General features: G+C 28.4%; 1 protein-coding gene across 1 annotated transcript in view; it reads right to left on the bottom strand.

Annotated features, from left to right (window-relative positions):
- Positions 1-734: 734 nt before the first annotated feature.
- Positions 735-19,045, bottom strand: part of PNPase (polyribonucleotide nucleotidyltransferase 1) — a 41,716-nt gene continuing 23,405 nt past the window's right edge. The window contains exons 15-23 of the mRNA XM_043055759.3: positions 18,033-18,196; positions 16,526-16,597; positions 14,236-14,299; positions 11,558-11,641; positions 9,903-9,986; positions 9,714-9,820; positions 6,936-6,991; positions 4,567-4,645; positions 735-937 (exon numbers count right to left, since the gene is read on the bottom strand). Coding sequence (XP_042911693.2) covers positions 800-937; positions 4,567-4,645; positions 6,936-6,991; positions 9,714-9,820; positions 9,903-9,986; positions 11,558-11,641; positions 14,236-14,299; positions 16,526-16,597; positions 18,033-18,196 — 848 coding nt within the window. The 3' untranslated portion in view covers positions 735-799. The remainder of the gene's footprint in view (positions 938-4,566; positions 4,646-6,935; positions 6,992-9,713; positions 9,821-9,902; positions 9,987-11,557; positions 11,642-14,235; positions 14,300-16,525; positions 16,598-18,032; positions 18,197-19,045) is intronic.

Raw genomic sequence — 19,045 nt, 5'->3', positions numbered from 1 at the left:
TTGATTTGAAGAAAATTATTTCAATAAATTTTATAAAGAGCACTGTTTGATAAAATACAGTATAAAATGGCTCTAAATGTAAATTAATATAACAATTTATTGGTTTCTAATTACCCGGAATTATTTTCTTTTGCTTAATGAAAATATACTAAATAGTAGGTATCCAAGGTTGTTTTGGGTCTTTGCTATTTGGTACATTTTGTGCAAAAACTATTTAACACTTAAAAAAAAATTTAATTCATTAAAAGCGTTATTTTCTGCAAGCTTAACACATTGTTTCCTCCACATCGATTCAAAATGATATATTAAAAAAACAACATTGTAAATGAAATAGTACACTTATTATATTGACATTAATATTGACACTTTTCTTGTACCTGAGCTACACTTTAGCAGAGAAAAAAAAACACTGACCTGAAAATTTTAAGATCTTTACTCGAAAACCTGGAAAAATCAGGAAGATTTGAAACCTGATTTGAGTGGCCAAAACTCACAATATTATGGTATTCAGTAATTACTGTTATGAATGTATTTTATATGATATCGTATTTGATAATCATAGTTATCAGTAATGATCACAATATTTGATACACCTATGGGTATTATTAGTAGCCTACTGTATTAACCAAAATCTGACATTTATTTCTTTGCATCAGTCATCACATAACCGATAAGTATCAAATCAGACATACATTTTTTATTAACCTTTTGCAAATGGCCAAGTAAAGAAGGGATCATGTCAGAAAAATGTTTATTTATAAAAAAATTTAAAACATAATATATACATATAGAGTTTTTACTAAGAGATTTTTAAAGCAAGTGGTGTTTTGAGGGCACTCCGAGACAATCTCATTTTACCATCGACGGGATCTCGTCCAAAGTACTTGACTAAAATTTCTTGATCCACTTCAAGTCCCAAAGCACTTGAATGTTTTATCTGAAAATAATAACAAAAAGTTTCAAGAAATAGACACTACAAAGAGCACTTAAACAAAGGAAGAGCTTTAGATCAATAATACTCTTTAGATAAATGAAATTAATCATGACTTACTAGTAACATTACTTTATTATTTTTAACAATCCCTCAGAACACAGTTTGGCAGAGTGAAATGTCCAAAAAAAAAAAGCCTGAATCATTGCAAACTAAATGCCAAACATAATAGTCTAAAGGAGAAAATTATTCTTTGAATTTTAAAAATATAAATCAGGAAATATTGAGGCCCCAGATTGCGGCTCCTCATATTTTGAAGTTCAAAAACTCTGTTAAAACAAATAAATTGATTACACAGTCCAATCACATTAATGGGATCTACTTTCGACGTGAAATCATAGAAGCAATTGCTGTGGAGTGTATCAGTGAAATATGCCAAAATAGATATCCTCCGGAAAACTGAATTTTAACACTAGCAATTTGCTTTGGTCTAGAACAGCGGTTACCAACTGGCGGGCCGCATCCGACCATCCGAAGCCTTTTTTGTGATTCGCAAACCAAAATATATCAGTTATCATTTTTTTTGCTGACAATTTTCATAAAAAATCTATATGGGTTTTAAATACTTTTAAGTTTTATATCTTAACAATTTGATATATGATGCACATTCATTGTTTAATACATAGGTGCACATTAAAGTTATTGTAGCCAGAATGTTTTAATATGCAATTAAATATTTTTAAAAATCTACTTCTTATTTTAATTTGTTATTCAATACTTTTGTTTCGTACAACTTGATAAAAATCTGACAGTAATATTTAATGTTCCTTCAAACATAAAAGAATCCTATATAAAATTTTGATAAAGTTGCGGCCTGCCATTTGACTGGTGTTTTTAATTGTGGCCCCTGGCTTCATGTAAGTTGGAAACTCCCGCTCTAGAAGAACTCAGAAAAGGTTTCATTTCTGCATTAACTTAGAAGGATGCAGGCCTCAGGTACAAACACAAAAACTTGTGGGGGGGGGTCTCCCCACAAGTTTTAGTTAAAACTTTTGTTTACCGTAATAATTGAAGGGGAGATTATTATAATATTCAAGCTTTTAAAACTTATTTACACACCAAATCTATTTTCACAAAAATCCAAAAAAATAACAGTACCTAACTCTATAAAGTTTTTTTCTTTAATTTTTGTTTAATCATGCAGTTAATGTTTCTTTGTCCTTATTATGAGGGCAAATGTAACAACATCCAACATTCGATTTCAAAATTAGCAAATGGCGACAAAAAATGGGTATTCTTACTAGAATGAAACAGGTATGAATACTGTTTCTATCTTTGTTCAAAGGGTAAGAAATTAAATTACAATACCTCCAACTACACTTAACATAAGAACACATGCTTTTATTGCATATGTAATAATTACTTTAGAAATAACCTATTTAGTTTATTTCAAGACTAACTAAATGAAATAAAATAGAATTATGTAACTGTTCTCAGGGATGAGAGTAGTCAGAAAGTAAAAAAGAGGAAATCCAAGAATGAATATATATATATATATATATATATATATACACAAAAATTTGACAAAAAAAAGTGTGATTTTTAAACTTGTAAACCATGCGATTATAAATCCCGATTATTAATTTTAAAATTGTATAAATATATGAATCACATGCATGATTTTAAATTGAGAGAAAATGAATCCTAATATGAGGCTTTCAAATCACCTGAATATGAAACTCTATATTGAATTTAAAAAATGCGAAAATACAAATCATGATGCTTAATTTTTAGATCATGTAAGTATGAATCACAATGCATAATTTTTAAATTGCACGAATACGAATCCCAATGTCTAATTTTTAAAGCACGTACAAATAAGAAAATCGATGTTTAATATTACCGCCGCAAAAACGAATCATGACATTGGATTTTAAGCTCGTGTGAATACAAATCGCTACATAGGATTTCAAAAGCGCGTAAATACAAATCGCCATATTGGATTTTTAAATCTCTTAAATAAGAATCGCAATGTACGATATTTACATCACCTGAATAAGAATCACAACGTTCAACTTTTAAAAAAGGTAAATACGAAAATCGATGTTTGATAATAAAATCGCGATTTTAGAATGCATAAATACAAAACACGATATTGGATTTTTAAATCATAATGTACGATATTTAAATAGCATAAATAAGAATAGCAATGCGCAGCTTTAAAATCAGGTAAATACGAAAATTGATGATTGATATTAAAATCGATTTACTAAGAATCGAGATATTTGCAGAGTCTGGGCTTGGAATTTCTAAAAGGCTTGTTTATATTGTTTTTGCTTAGACATAATAAATAAAAATTTACAAGATCAATTGATTGAGCAAATAAATATTTTCAACGCTATTTTTTTTTGTTTGTTTGCTTTCACCCCAGAAAACAGGAAGCAGCGACGTCTGAATTACAAAAATACGAGCTACCCAGAGGACAAATAAAAATATGGAAAATCTTATTTTCTGTGCATAAAAGCGGAGAAAATAACTAAAATAATTAAAAAAGCGGAAAGGTTAACAGCTGGGACATAGTTTGAAATTTATGTTTATCTTTGAAAATCGTAAATAAATATAATTATTTTATTTCAACCACAGAATTTTTAAAAAAAAAGAGGGATATATATTTTTAAAAAAAATCCGAAACTTTTAGACAATCAGAGTTTTTGGCTAAAATTTGAAAAAAGGCTGAAATTCTAAAGTCAAAAGCGAAAATGCACTAAAATCAAAAAAATCTCATCCCTGCATACAGGTCAACCAGTTTTATCCCAAGGAAATTATTTTTAGAAAAACTTCAGAGGGAGGAATGAGGATTTCAATATTTTTGCTCCACGTAAAATTAAATTCCTCATAAAATATTTTAACTTGTGCAAAAAAAATTTCTGGGGAAATTGGCAGGAAAAAAAAGTGGAAATCTGCAGAAGAATCACATCCCTGTGTTTACAACATATTTCAAGGCTGTCTTTAAGTTGATTTCAGAAAATCTGTGTTTTTTAGTTTTACAATAAATAGAAGCAGACGACGCCTGGTGGCTGAGTAGTAGCGCTTCACGTTTCCGTGCCACAGGTGTGGGGTTCGATGTTCGAGCTGGGTAAGGTCAACTCGTCCTTTCAGTGGGCCGATAAATGAGCACTGAGCATGCTCGGGAACTAAACACTGGGGGTTCCGCGTTCGGCTGACCATCTGACCGGAACATCTGCTCCTGCACGCCAGAGTGCAAGGTCAAGAAAACTGATATGGGCACAGTAGAACTTGGCCCTCTAAGGGCTGTCGCGCCACTGAGTTTAGTTTAAAGAAACAGACCAGAAAAAAACTTAAATTAATTTTTTTTAAATAAAAACCAAATTAATAATCTTTTCTTCAAACACAACATAACAATATAACAAAATTCTATGTTTTACATGTAATAATTTTTAGGTTTAAAAATTAGAATGTAAATAAAATATCTGAAGTTCTATTTAATTTGCTCTAGATATATTAAATGGCAATCAAGTATAGAGAAACTAACCTTATAAGTGAAATTAAGAGAAAAGTCATTCTTAGGAATGATTAGATCAGTCTTTTAAGATATAATAATGAAACATAATTACTTTTTTGTGGTCCAACATGGAATTTTTTATGAAAGTGGGCTTCATGTTAGGATGTAAAGTTACCATGACACCAGAATCTCTGAAAATATCAATTACAATAGAATAAGCACACCCATCAAATAAATAAGCAAATATTTTAATTGATGAGGAATTAGAAGAGAGGATTGGGGAAGGAGAGGATTAAATAGGAGAAATTTTTTAACTAATTATCAGTCTACTGAAAACAAACAAATTTTGAAAAATTAAAGCTTGGAAATACAGGTTTAAGACAATTTAAAGTGAGCAAGAATCTGTGATGAATCAACAAAATGTTGAGTCATCAAATGAGAGTGCAATAGTCTTACCGAACCCAGCTCAGTAGACGCACCTACAGGATCCAAAGTATTTTATCAAACATGTAAAATTATTGGCACTTTTAAACGCTACAGACTGAATGTAAGCCAAAATGGATTGCGGTTGAATAAATTGTTTAAACATTGAACAGAACAATGTGAAAAGCACGCTTTAGCATAATACATAGGGAAAATTGACATGTTAAAGAAAAAATTCTCATCTTGAAAAGGGAAAATTAAGCATTTTTTAAAAATAACCAATAAAATAAGTATCTTTAAGAACTTTTCAAAAACACTGCACACCATAATTTTGGAAATGCAGGCTTAAGACAATTTAAAAAAATGAAATAATGCCTTGAGTAAAAACAAGAAATTGTGATGCAACAAAATGAATGGTTTCTTGAAAGATAAAATTGTAGTTAAGTATTGTCTTAACGCTAGCGATTTTCAAATGCAAAATTCTCACTATTAAAGTGGTCTTATACTTCTAATAATTTGCAATTGAAAATCATATAATAGACAAAAAATAAGTGAAAAATACAAAATATTATTAATACAGTCGGACCTCCATTTAACAAAGTCGCTAAATCCCGATAATGAGTTTGTTATATGGAAAGTTCGTTACATAGAAAATCACCTTTTGCAATACCTAAATAACACAAAACAGGTTGTTTTAAATTAATAAACACTACACATAATTAAAATAGCAATTGATACACCTTTACCTGGTAAACTAATATTTACTAATTGTTTTATAAATCTTAGTCATTAAAGAAATCTGAATGAAAGGCAAGAACAGAGCAAAACATTATCCAGTGTTACACTATCACACTAAATACATTTTCAACAAAAAAAGAGCTAAATTTATGTTTAAAATTACAGTTGCATTTATTGTAAAAGTAATTTTAAACATACATTACCAAACACATTCTTAAGTTTAATTGCTACTGATAAAATCCGTTAATTTTGTCAGAGTTTTTCGTTTGAAATACAAACAAAAAAGGAAAGGAATTTTACTGCTTTCTCTAAAAGTAAGTGGCTTTGAAAATCAATTTCCCCCATAAAATGTGTCAAAAAATTTGAAATATTCTGAAATATTGTGGGAGATAGGACAAATGGATCTCAAAGAAAAGTTCGTTAAATAGAAAATTCACTTCACTATTTGGAAGTCATTTTACAAAGAAATTTCTAAAGTGTTCTTGGTTTCTCAATATATATATATATATATATATATATATATATATATATATATATATATATATATATAGATATATATAAATGTGCAAAATGGAAGTAAGTTAAATAGAAGGGGGAATGTAATTCCATTTTTAACACTTTTGATACAAGCATATTATTTAGCTTTCCACACAATATCCTGTGTGTACAATTGCTTCATTTGGCTCTACACACAGAGCAAAAGCTTACCTTATTTTTAAAATTACTTTTTAAAAATAAGTTGTGCTATAATTTTACAATGCTTGAAAAATTTACAAATATATTGTCTGCATTACTTAAATACGAGAATCTAAACATCCGCTTACCGGCGTGCAATGTGCACCCTTCAGAGGTGTCACTTCAGCGGAGCCGCAATTAAAGAACTGAAGTGCTCTTTGAAGAACCATAATTAAGCGCATTGTTCTATTTTTTAAGAGCCATGGTTGAAATGCAAGATAATTTTGACCTTAGACGGAGGATGAGAGCCTCAATTTCCATACCATAAAAATAAAAAACTTTCAGCACAACAGATACATCTTGCATGCCACTTTTTTAAGTCGGCTGCTCGGATATATCAGAATTGGAGATAAAAATCAGGACACGTGATTGACAAAAGAAGTAATTATCCGAAATTTTTTCATTTTCTTTTTATGCATACCTGACAATTTTATGCACAATCTTTTAAATGATAGCCATTTTGGAATTACTTTTTCCAAAACAATGGTTCTGCGGAAGAACCACATGTCTGCAACAAGTTTTTTTTTTCTTTCTTTCTTATTAAGTAGGATGATTATTTATGAAATTAATTACAGAACAACTTACTTAACTTCGACAATCTTTGCAGAATAAATAGCTCCATATTCAAACTCAGGAACCATCTGCAAAAAGAATTGATTTTTTTTTTTTAAATTGGGAAAAAATTTTAATGGAAGAAAACTATAGAAAAATGAATATATAAAGGAAAAAATTCATTATTTGCACTGAAAGTTAATTGAATATCCATTATAGTTAACACAAGAGAGTTTAGAAGTAACCTTCGATTTCTTCTTATTTTCAACTTTAAAATCAATTTTGCAATTAAAAATTGCCTACAGGGTTGCTTTTGATTTTCTGAAAAGTTGCTTGCAACAAATTACCACTTTTAGTTGTTTCTTTTAGCATTAGGCAACTATGAAAACTTCATTGCATTTATTCTATTCTATCACTTTGGTTGATCCATTTTCTATTATTCCCAGGATTAGAGGTCAATAGGTATCAGCTGAGGAAAATGAAATTGCAGCAGCTTCTCTTTGAATTCAAGAAGTATAATTATAATATAATCAGTATTCAGGTTGAGTGTTTTGTTTGCAACTGTAATTATAGTGGTTATCCAATTTTTTCCTTGCATAGTTTAATCAACAGCACAATTCAGGGTTAACTGGTTAAAAAAATTTTAGTGTGGTTTAAACTATGTTAAAAGCATAATGCTTTTGTTAAAAAAAAATTAAAAAAACAAGCCTGTTTTTAAAAAAAAGAATTCTAAAAAAGTTATTATATACGCTTTATAAAAAAAAATTCTTTTTGAATATTGAAAACAGAAAAAAAAACAAATGAAGTTTCCTAACATTTTTGAATTTTATTTCTAATGGAAATTCATATAAGACATAAATCTCAAATGTTTACAAAGAATTATTTTTGATAATAATACCTAAGTAAAATAACTTAGTGCATTGAGATAAAAAGCAGTTCACAGCACAAAAATAACGGTGGGGTGAGATCTCTTCAACAACTCATTCTGAGACGTGTTCTCATTCGGAGGTCCTCTAACATGGTCACAAAAGGACAATTATTGTTGAGGTGGTCTGATGGAAGATGTAAAGCCCTGAATGCATAGATTAAGTAGCATTTCTATCTTGTGACAGCAATATGGAGTTTATATTCTTAAATGCCGCTTTTTATTGATCATTCTTGAAGTGAAGATAACATAAATATTTACTATTTATTGTTTCAATTTTTTTTTTCTTTGAAATTATGTTTTATTTTTATTCTATTCAGTGACAACATTATTTTAACTTAAAATTTTCTCATTTCATCTTACATAATTTGTTATAACTTTTTTTTCTTGACTCTGAAATTTTTTGTAGTTGGTTTTTTAATGAGGCTCAAAGGTTGATGTCATTTGGGCATTTAAGCTATTTTGGACATTATTATCTGTGTTCAAAGAAAAGCTTTTTATCACAACAGTTCAAATCTTTTATTTCTTAATCGATACCCATTTTTATATTTTGCCTTTTATAATAAAAAATTACTAATACTTTAAGTATAATTAGTTACATTTAAAATGAAGTCTTAATTAAAATTTTAGATGCAAATAACAAAATCGAAAATCATTATATTATAAAAGCGCAATTTAATTTTGAAAATGCTAAATTAAATAAAAATGTGGTAGTCAATAAAAATATAAAATGAAACTTTTCCCTTTCAAATGCACAAGTAATAGAGCTGTTTTATTTATCTGCTTTTATGTTTTTTTCTTATATTTTTTTAAACAGCTATCATCTAAAATTTAAGCCCAAAAAAAAATTGCACTCAGTGACTTTGTATTTGCAAATTTATCGCCTGCGCAGGCGAAATGGAATAGTACCTATAGAACATATACAGGGTGCGTAGCCAAATCTTTGAATCAAAAATAAGCACTTTTTAAAAATTTTTCAAGCACTTTACAAAAATTTTCAAGCACTCAAAAATTTTTTTATTAAATCAATGATGTTATTGAAAAACAAAAACTTTTTATAAACAGTTTTAGCGTTAAAAAAAAACCAAAAAGAAACGGGCGTAAATCGAAACAATCAGTACTTTCCCACATCACCGAGTGAATTCAACTTGACCCTGAATTCAGAACAAAAGTACCCTTACCCCCTGCGTCAAAAAAAGTGTTAGAAGTAAAATAAAATAAACAAGAACAAAATTAAAATAAATTAAAAAGAAAAAAATTTCATAAGTATCTGATATTCGCTATCCGAATTAGAGCACTCGGGTTTCGGTTTCAAGTGTGCGCGCATGCGCAAGTCATAACGTGGGTACGACATGAAGCCCGCGTGAATAATTACGTAGCAAACTCCCCATTTTTCATGAAATGCATGGGATCCACCAGATATCACTGAAGGGGAAAAAAAATTATTCGAAAAAAAAAGCACTTTTTAAAAACTCCAGCTGAAAACAGCACCTTTAAAAGCTTTTAAAAACGAAATCCCCAAAAAGCACCTTTAAGTACTTTTTACAAACGCTACGCGCCCTGATATAAATATTAAACCAAAAAAAAAAAATAATAAAACTCACTTAAACAGCATTAATAGTTTCAGAAAAATTCCACATTTTATCAAAACAAAATTAACTGATCTTTAATTGTATTATCTAACCAATATTACAAAAATAAGAGTTAAAGCTATTTAATTCATATAGATTTGCTATGATTGAGATATATTATTTGAGTATTTATAATATTTTATTTTAACATTTTATATTTTATTGCGAATATTTTATTTTAACATTTTATATTTTATCGTGAATATTTTATTAAACTTTAAAATATTGCAAGTCAAGAAAATAGAAACAGCTTACTTTGTCGAGTAGAAGTTTATCAACAATTTCTTTCGCCTCTTGCATGGCTTGAGAATTTGGAGCAAAAACAGAAAACAAACCCTCCTCTTTATGTGTTAGTTGTACACCTTTAAATATAAATAAAAAAAATTATTTTAAATTGAATGATGAACATTATACTAAAGAGAGATGGGAAAATAAAAGTACTACCTGTTCGAGAATGAATCTTTTTTAAATTCATTCCTCCTGATCCAATGAATTGGCCAAGTTTGTGGAGAGGTACTTCTAAAGTTTCTTGTGTAAGAAAAAAAAATATTATTTATCCAAAAAAGATGTGCTACAGATGAATAGAGTACAAATAAAGTAAAAATAAAACAATGTGTTTGTATGTGTGTCTCTCTCTTATAATTCCAAAAGCACTGTGAAATTTCGACAGTAAGTGAAATTTTATCTTCCCAAACACCGTTCAAAAATTTTAATTAGATTGCTCAGAAAAAACACTTGAAAAATGGAATTGCTTAAACATTAAAACATTAGCCATTGTTATAAATTAGGCAAATTTTTTCAAATGTTCAAAGGATCATTATTAATAATAAAACGATAAGATAATACTGTTTGCCATCTTAAAATTCTTTTTAATACAAAAAATACTTTTTTAATGTTTAATTATTTTTTTCCCTACGTCAAGTATGATCAATCATAAACATGAATGGGGATTATTTCTAAAGTTATCTCAACCCATGCATTTATTTTGTTTACTATTAGGCATTTCAAAGGTGTTTCTCATCATCATTGTTGGCCAGACAGCCTAATGTGGGCCAATGACTTCTTCTGAAGATTTCTCCATAACTGTATTTGATTTATCTTTGATCTTCAACTCTTTTCATTAATTGGAAGAATATCAGCCCATCATTCCCCACTTTCATGTTCCAATGAGTCAAAAAAGCAATATCTTATTTATTGTATTGTCATCACTCATTCGAATCACGTAGGCCATCCAATTTATTCTATTTATTTTTATGTGTTTAATAATATTAAGTTGTTTATAAATCTCGTACATTTCAATGTCAAATCTCCTTCTCCAGTTATTGTTTTCATTTACACCACCAAGTATACTCGGCAAAATCAGCCTCTCAATTATTGCAATACAATTTTCCTCCAGTTTTGTCAATGTTCAGGCCTGAAAGGTGCTTCTATAAAATTGAATATTTCAAAATCAATGGTAATTGAAATTTTTAAAAAAAAGGTTTTGTACTTAAAAGCAAAAGTGATGAAGAAAAGGTGCTTATTTGTTTCAGGAAACCATAGAAAACCACAAAACTATTATTGACTAATTAATTTCAGTACTTAGTACTACTGGTATGCAAAAGGTGCTATTTTAATTGATACCAAATGTACAAATAGTGTATTTAATATAGGTATTGTTATAATTAGTTTTTTATGACCCTGAAAGGGATAAATACTGATACTCTATCGTGTCAAATTTTGACAATCAGAATTTGATTAAGTAATAACAATGTGTCAAATGTTACTGAATAAAGTTAATCTATATTTTGATGGGATGAACGTTTCAATAACTGTTTTAATTAATACAATGTAAAGCCATCGGAAAGTACAAATAACAATTAGATAAAAAATTTAATTATTTAAAAAAAACTTTTAACTATGACAGTGTATGCATTCCGTATTGTACAAGACTTCATAGCCTTGATTAATACTATTTAATGATTATTGTACTTTGTAAGAAGGACTGTGTATTGACTTACTGCAATAATATTTGATACTTAAATAAATAAAAAACAGAAATCTGAGGGTTTTCTTATGCACGAGAAGAATTTTTTTGAAATCTTTAATTTAAATAATACCTATAACTGGCCAAGATTTTTTCTTTTCTTCCCTAGGTTTAGATATTGCTTGATTCATAATATTCAGAATTTTACTCCAGCTATCTGAAAAATATTAATAATAAAAAACAGATAAATCAGTAGATTGATTAATTGCATACAAGTTAAATATAACTATATTTTATTATTACTTTCATTTCAAACAATCTAGCACAGAAGTTCTTCATTAAAAATATTTTTAAAAAAAAGGGATTAACGAAGCAGTTTAGAACATTCAGAGACTGCAGTTAGAAATTCTTCAGCATGTGACAGTCAAATTACTATAATAAAAGTCAATTTGATTCTCAATAGAAATTAAAAAGTAAATTATTTTTGTTAATTCATAAATATGAGGTAAATAATTTCAGTCAGATCTTCCCTTGCCTAATTGGCCATAATGTAAAATTAAAGTTCATTTCATCTTTCTAGAGAAGTAACATACCTTTTGTATGACTCATTAAGTGTCAATTGTATGGATGTTGTGATATCACTGCCATACGTCAAGAGGCTTACTTTTTCGTTCCCTTGGTGCCTCACCTGTTTTTTTCTTCCTCATGGTCAATTGTAAATATTCATCATCAAAATTAATTATTCATGAAACTGTCTTATTGCTTCTGTCCTGAAATAACTCTAGCCCTGACAAAAAGTGAAAAACCCTCAAATTTTGGTGGTTTAATTTAGATACTATGCATGTTTAACGTAAATTTTTAAACTAAGATTTTTCATTAAATTATCTACCAAGGAAGAATACCACATCTTTATAGTAACTAATTTAAAAAAAAACCTAGTTCTTATAAGAATCGCGAGACTGGATTTTAAGAATGTGAAAATATAAATTTCGATATTGGATTTTTAAATTGCATAAAAACGAATCACGATGCATAATTGTTAGATCACATGAATACGGACTGCAATATCGGCCTTTAAAAAAGCATGAATAGGATTTTAAACTCACATGAATAGCGACATAGGATTTTAAACTCACAAAATCAATGATTGATATAAAACTCATATAAATTATGAATTGCATTATTAGTGGATTCCAGCGTAGCTTCAAATGTTAAAAATCCAGAGGGGAAAAAATAATCAAATTGACGAAAAAATTACATGTTTGAAAATGCCCTGTTAAAATGTTCATCATCCCTACAAGTTTTTAATCTATTGTATTAAGCGACTGGCATCTACTCTATCTGCACACACACTGAAAATAGGAAGCTTGTTCAAGCATACATTATGTGGTCATTTGTTTTAACAAAAATTATGAGGATTATAAAAAGTTTAAAAAAATTATATCAAAGAATATAAGTAATCTCACTGTATTAAGAGTTAAAGATATTTTCCCAGAGTTGTAATTCAGATGGCCATTTTTCAACTTGCACAAATTAAAATAACGATCTGAGTGAAAATTAAAGCTTGAAATCAAAGTTACATGGCTATTTGGTCAAGCAATAAATTTGTATATTGATTAGCATGGCGATAACTATTTCCCAACTTTTATCTTGTCCAGGATTATAACAAAAATAACTGTTTAACTAACACATTACATGGTTTCCTTCAGAATATTGTAATTCAATAAGAGCTCAATTAAGCTACTTCAAACACTGAATATAAGATATCATATTATTTAGCGGACATTACGGCACAACACTTTTTTAGACAGGGTGTGCCTCAATTTTTCATCTTCACAAGGTTTGCAGCCTTATAAAATCAAAAACAGGCATGACACTTCAAAAATGAATGTTTTTCTTACGAGGGTCCCTTTCTGGCTTTTTTAGGTATTTCTATGATTCATTATTTTCACAATAATTGCATTAAATTTTGATACAATATATTTCAAAACAATATAGGGAAATGTGCATTTGCAAAAATAACTAAAGAAGTGGCAGAAAATGAACAAAATGGCATTTCTAAATTTAATGTGTTCTGTTTTTATTTTACGCACTGTATATTGCGCTATAAATGTTTTCAAATTTTATTACTTAAAAAAATTATTTCATAAAAACCCATTAATGGTGTCATTCATTGTTATGGTTGCAGAAGCCAAATGAGTTTAGCTACTGAAGTCACAAATCTGCAGATTAAGGATTTTAACCCTTCAGATGACAGGAAACTCTAAATTCAACTCAGAAAATGAACCACCAATCATTATTTTATATTTTTTATATTTAATACTATATCTCAGCAATGAAACATTTTTACAACAAAATTATAAAACAATTATCCAAAAACAATTTCAAACTAAGTATTATTATTATTTTTTTTCGTAATTTATTAAATATATTTTTGTATGTAACTTAACAACCAAAGATTCATTGAAAAATAAAGTATGCTGACAGTTACTTTGTTAAACATTGTGAGAATATAGAATTAATAAACAACAAAATGTAAGCATTTTAACAAATTGATTTAATAGTTTTTGAAAAATAACAAAAGAAATATTTATGATATAAAAATAATAAATTTTAATCGCAACTAACTTACATTTTTAATTTAAAAAATTTTTTGGTCAAGTCAACATATTATTAAATAAATGTCAATGCTTTGCACCAAATTTTATATTATGAGCTCAAAATTAAGTAGTTTTAATTGAGGGATATAATTTTCACCCGCTATCTTTTTATACACTGTATAAACATGTTATAATTAAATTCTGTAATTACCTGCAGCTAAGGAGAGTGACTCATCTATAATATTTAATGGAAGACCAGGTATTTTAACATCTAACTGAAAAGAAGAAAAAAATGGCTATTTTTTTTTTTCATCAAGAAAGATAATTTCAATATCATCAGCTAATATAAACAACATCCTAGCTTTCTCAACCGTAACTTTCAATTACAGATAACTGATATATGTAATTGAAATTTAAATATACATAATTGAAAGTCCCAGAATCAGTACCACGTCACTAAAAGTCCCAAAACAGCCTTAATACACCACTGAACTTCTTCAGCAAAAAGCAAAATCAACCATGTCAAACTTAAAATTCCCACTAACTGTACAGAACGGTTCACAAAGGCTACCTTCCCAGACATCCCTTCAATAATTAATTAAGTACACTATAGCTTTAAATCTGTTAATAGCATTCTTTTTTATTAAGAAATTTAAATTTTTAAAAGGCTAACAAAGTATTTTATGGAGAACAAAACATGACTATTCAAGCAAATTTAATAATGAAGCTTCAAGCCATTAAATTTGAGAATATATTTTTTTTGTTGGAAAGAATAAATTTTTACAAAGAAATAAATTCTGCATACATTCATCCTTTAATATATATATATATATATATATATATATACATAAAACATTCCAGTAATTTTTTTTAACTAAGCTGTTTTGCCCTCTCCAAAGATAACTTGTTTCACTAAACAATGCGTTGTCGTCTACTTATCGCTGCAATCAGCAAAAAAAGGTTTTCAGTTTTTATCAGAGATAACTGCCAAAATATATTTTTAAAGGCATGGCATACATCAAAAATACTGATATGCAATAATTTTGTAAAGAACTTTAAATGCAGTAGATCTACACGTTTCTCTAATCGAAAACCTTTCTGTCTTTGTGTAAATAATATCAGAAAAAGAAAAGGCTTATAATAAGTTTATTTAAACATTATAAAAGTAGCACAAAGAAATAATTAAAAAAAAACATTAAATCCTGAAATTTTTACTTAAAGAAACGATATTTAATGCTTTTTACAAAATAAAGGTATGATGAAACTAGTTTCTTTCAAATGTGGAACAATTGATAAAATATGAATAAAAAATATATTTAAAATAATGAAGAACACTTTTCTAAAAAAAATACAAATTCTATTTTTATTAATTTTGCATTTTTTTACTGTTTTATTTGGTTAGAATGCTTTAATTTTAATCATTAAATTGCTCAGAAGATTGTTTATAGTATTCCTTTTGGTTAGCAATGTTTGTTCTGCAGTGGTTGCTAATCTTGAAAGAGGGCATCACATTCGGTTTCGAACAGTTCAGTTATTATTTCATTAATATAAAGTTTCTAACTGAATGCAAATTCTTGAAAGGTGTTTAAATATCAAATGAAATTTATGCACATGCTCTGGAATGAGACAAATTTTTCTTAGAGTAAATTTTTTTCAGACCTTACGAGATTAAAAATGAATTTTCATAGTAACTATAAATTCCGCTTCCTTACAATTTTTAAACAGTTGTCAGAATATCAGTTGAATGGCCACAGAAAATATTTACTGATAACATCAGGGTTTCTACTAAAATCCGGAGAAAAAGAACTTTCTCTGTACGTATTCAAAACGTTATACACAAAGTATTATTAATTACTGTGCTTTTCTATGAGCTATACTGGGCTAACTACAGGAAAAATTTGGAGTAAAAAAGGAACCGCTGGACATACTTAAATAATGCTATAGAGCCTGGGATAGCCAGGTTTGTAGGGCACTGGGCCCACGTTCAAGAGGTCGTGGATTCGATCCCTGCCAGCCAAAGACTCTCTGTGAAGCACGTTAAATCTGTTGAGTCACAAAGTACTCCATGTTTCCGTAACAAATCATACTTCTGGAGGTACTGATCCAGGAGTTTCCTCGTCTTCTGGATTATATTCAAAATGACAAGGCTACGGAGTTGAACATTAGTAGTCGTAAACCCAGAATTGGGTCGGCTGTTCAACGACGGTTATAAAAAAATAATAAATAATGCTATGATAAATGAAATAGTTTAATAAAGCTGAAATGATTTCCTTAAATATCCCATAGATTGCTCTTTCAGTGGTTACTATTTTTTAAGAGACAAAAATAAAAAAAATTTCCTGTAAAGAAAAACTAAAAATTCCCTGTTTATTTTGGTGATATTTAAATTCCCTGTATTTTGTCCTGCTCTCCCTGTGGAATGGCAACCCTAAACAACTATTAAGAAATTTGTAAGCACATTTCAAGTAAAGACTTAAAAAAAAAAAAAAATCTATGTTCACCTGAACAGCAGTAATGCCTTCTTCTGAACCAGATACTTTAAAATCCATATCACCAAGATAATCTTCCAAACCCTGAAATTTGAATTTTATTAATGAAAAATGACTTAACATTATTTTATTTCTAAGAATACAGGATAAGTTTAAAAGTTGCCTCAAAGCGGCATACTGACGAAAAACCCTCTAAAAGATTCTTGTGTGTTTGAAATATCTCAAGAGTTTAAAGGAGTGACCCCAATTATGCAAATCTCTTAATACAGAGTATAGTTAAAATTATGAAATCAGACACAAAATAGTTTCTCACTTTTCGTTCCAAGTATTTGGATGTATGACCATTAAAATAGGATGGGAAGCAACAATCTGGAAAACATGGTTCTAAAAGTTTATGCAGTAGAAAATTTGGGCACCTTTAACTTAATTTCTTTTTTTGTACATTTTTGTGTCTTATCTCACAACTTAAAATATCATTTGAATTTAATTTACATGTCTGAAGTCATCCCTTTAAGCTATTAAGACACACATGTTGTTTGTAAAAATTAGATTATTAGAGTAAAAGGGAATTTTTTTTAAGATATAGACAATTATTTGTTTGATCTGGACGTTTTTTAACTTAGTTGCCTCTCAGAGTGGAAGTCGTACAACTTTTCTATGGCAAGTAGATATCAAACTGAACCCTGAAAAATAATTTTTTAACTCTCCAAACAAGATCCAGTTTATTGCAAAAATATAGTCTAGACCAACCGTTGACTTTTGAAAGTCATTCATGTCCATCATGGCTTGAAATGAACAGTGGTCTGACCTTAAGAATTGGACTCACATCACGATAAAATAATTATCAGTGGTCCCCAGACCACAAAACGATGTAAAGTGTGTTTTTCTGTGTTGTCACAAAATAACAAATTTCCATAATGTACCTCACATTTATTGTGTTTTCATTTAAGATCATTTTTAACCAAAAATCTAATACTGGGCGCATAGCTCTTAAAAGGGTTTAAAAAATTAACCCCTTTTAAGTACTTTTTAAGCACTCAAAAAATACTTTTAATCAGTGTCCAAAAAAATCTAAATAAGGATCTGTGCAGTATTGAAAATTATTTTTTTTTGTTTAAAGTTCTTAACTTATAAACATAAAATCAATAAAATTCAAAAACGTTTTCAAAAACTTTGCATACATAAAATAACTAGCTTCTGATAAATATTGAAGAGAAAATTGTGAAGATCATGCATTTTTTGTAATTAAGAATGACAAATGACACAGCAAAGAAAACAATCTCTTGAAAGATCGAAAATTAAAAATAAGTACCTTTAAGCATTTTTTAAAATAAATGCTTTGCACCCTGTAATAAAGATATGCAAATGGACCAGAGAAAATATGTATATAGACCAGACTATAATATCTTTTAGTTACAAACAAATGACTAAAATTTTTACACCTGTCCTAAGTAGCTCTGTATCAAAGATTGTTTTTCAAATTTCAATAAATACTGAAGGTGGCATGCATAAAAATTACCAATATATCAGCCAATATAGCATATTTTTCTATGCTTGTGTTATCTTCAGTATTGTATGCAGTTATCAAGCCTATAGCAACACCAGCAACAGGAACTGATATGGGTACTCCAGCGTCCATCAGTGCTAATGATCCTCCACAGACAGTTGCCATCGAAGACGATCCTATAACATCAAATGACAGTTAAATAAACATGCTTTTTGAGCATTTATAAAATGTTTTTACAATTTGTTCATAAAAAAGAATTTAAAAAAAAGGAAAATAAATTAAAAGCTTGGCAGATTTAAAATCATTAAAAAAAAGTTTTTTTTAACAGCACATAAATGCTTCTAAATCTTGTTTCGAAAAGAAAATAAAAGTATTTCTGTTAGTTTCGTAAGTTTCTTTCCGAAATTTATTTGTTTTTATTTTATATAATCTTTATTATACTTAGAAATATTCCTGTTTTGAAAATTTTTATGTCATGTTAAAAGTTTAAAGAGTGTGGCTTTGGATCAAAGTGTGGAAAGTAATAAGATTTTTGAACTTGAACAACAAAAACCTTTCGAAAAAATTTTCAGAATAAAAAAAATTAAGAAAGGAATATTTTTGGGAGATAATGTGGACAAATTTTTACATATTTTCTTAAAAAGTTTATCATGAAAAGTACTTCGTTATTAAATTTGCATTTTGAACTTTTATCTTCACTTTGGTACATAAGTAGATTTAAACACAAATTTCCTTCTTCTGTGCCCTAAGGAAATGCCTGCAGATGTTATTTTTTAAACTGAGATGCATCAGTTAATTTAATATGTTTAAATCAAAAAGTTTCGAGCAATTTTCTAAGTAGTTTTTGTACTTTTTGAAAGAAAGCTCAAAACAATCAGGGGTTTTCCAGAAATTTCATTTTATACTATTAAACAAAATGAACAAACCCCTGGTCATTTTGAGCATTCTTTTAAAAATACAAAAACTACTTAGTAAATTGCTTGAAACTTTTAAATTAATATACTCAAATCTTTTTTCCTTAGTTG

The sequence above is a fragment of the Parasteatoda tepidariorum genome, chromosome 3 (genome assembly GCF_982258835.1).
Source record: "Parasteatoda tepidariorum strain Cologne lab strain chromosome 3, Ptep-v5.0, whole genome shotgun sequence".
Taxonomy (NCBI): domain Eukaryota; kingdom Metazoa; phylum Arthropoda; class Arachnida; order Araneae; family Theridiidae; genus Parasteatoda; species Parasteatoda tepidariorum.
This window is presented reverse-complemented; position numbering and strand designations above follow the sequence as displayed.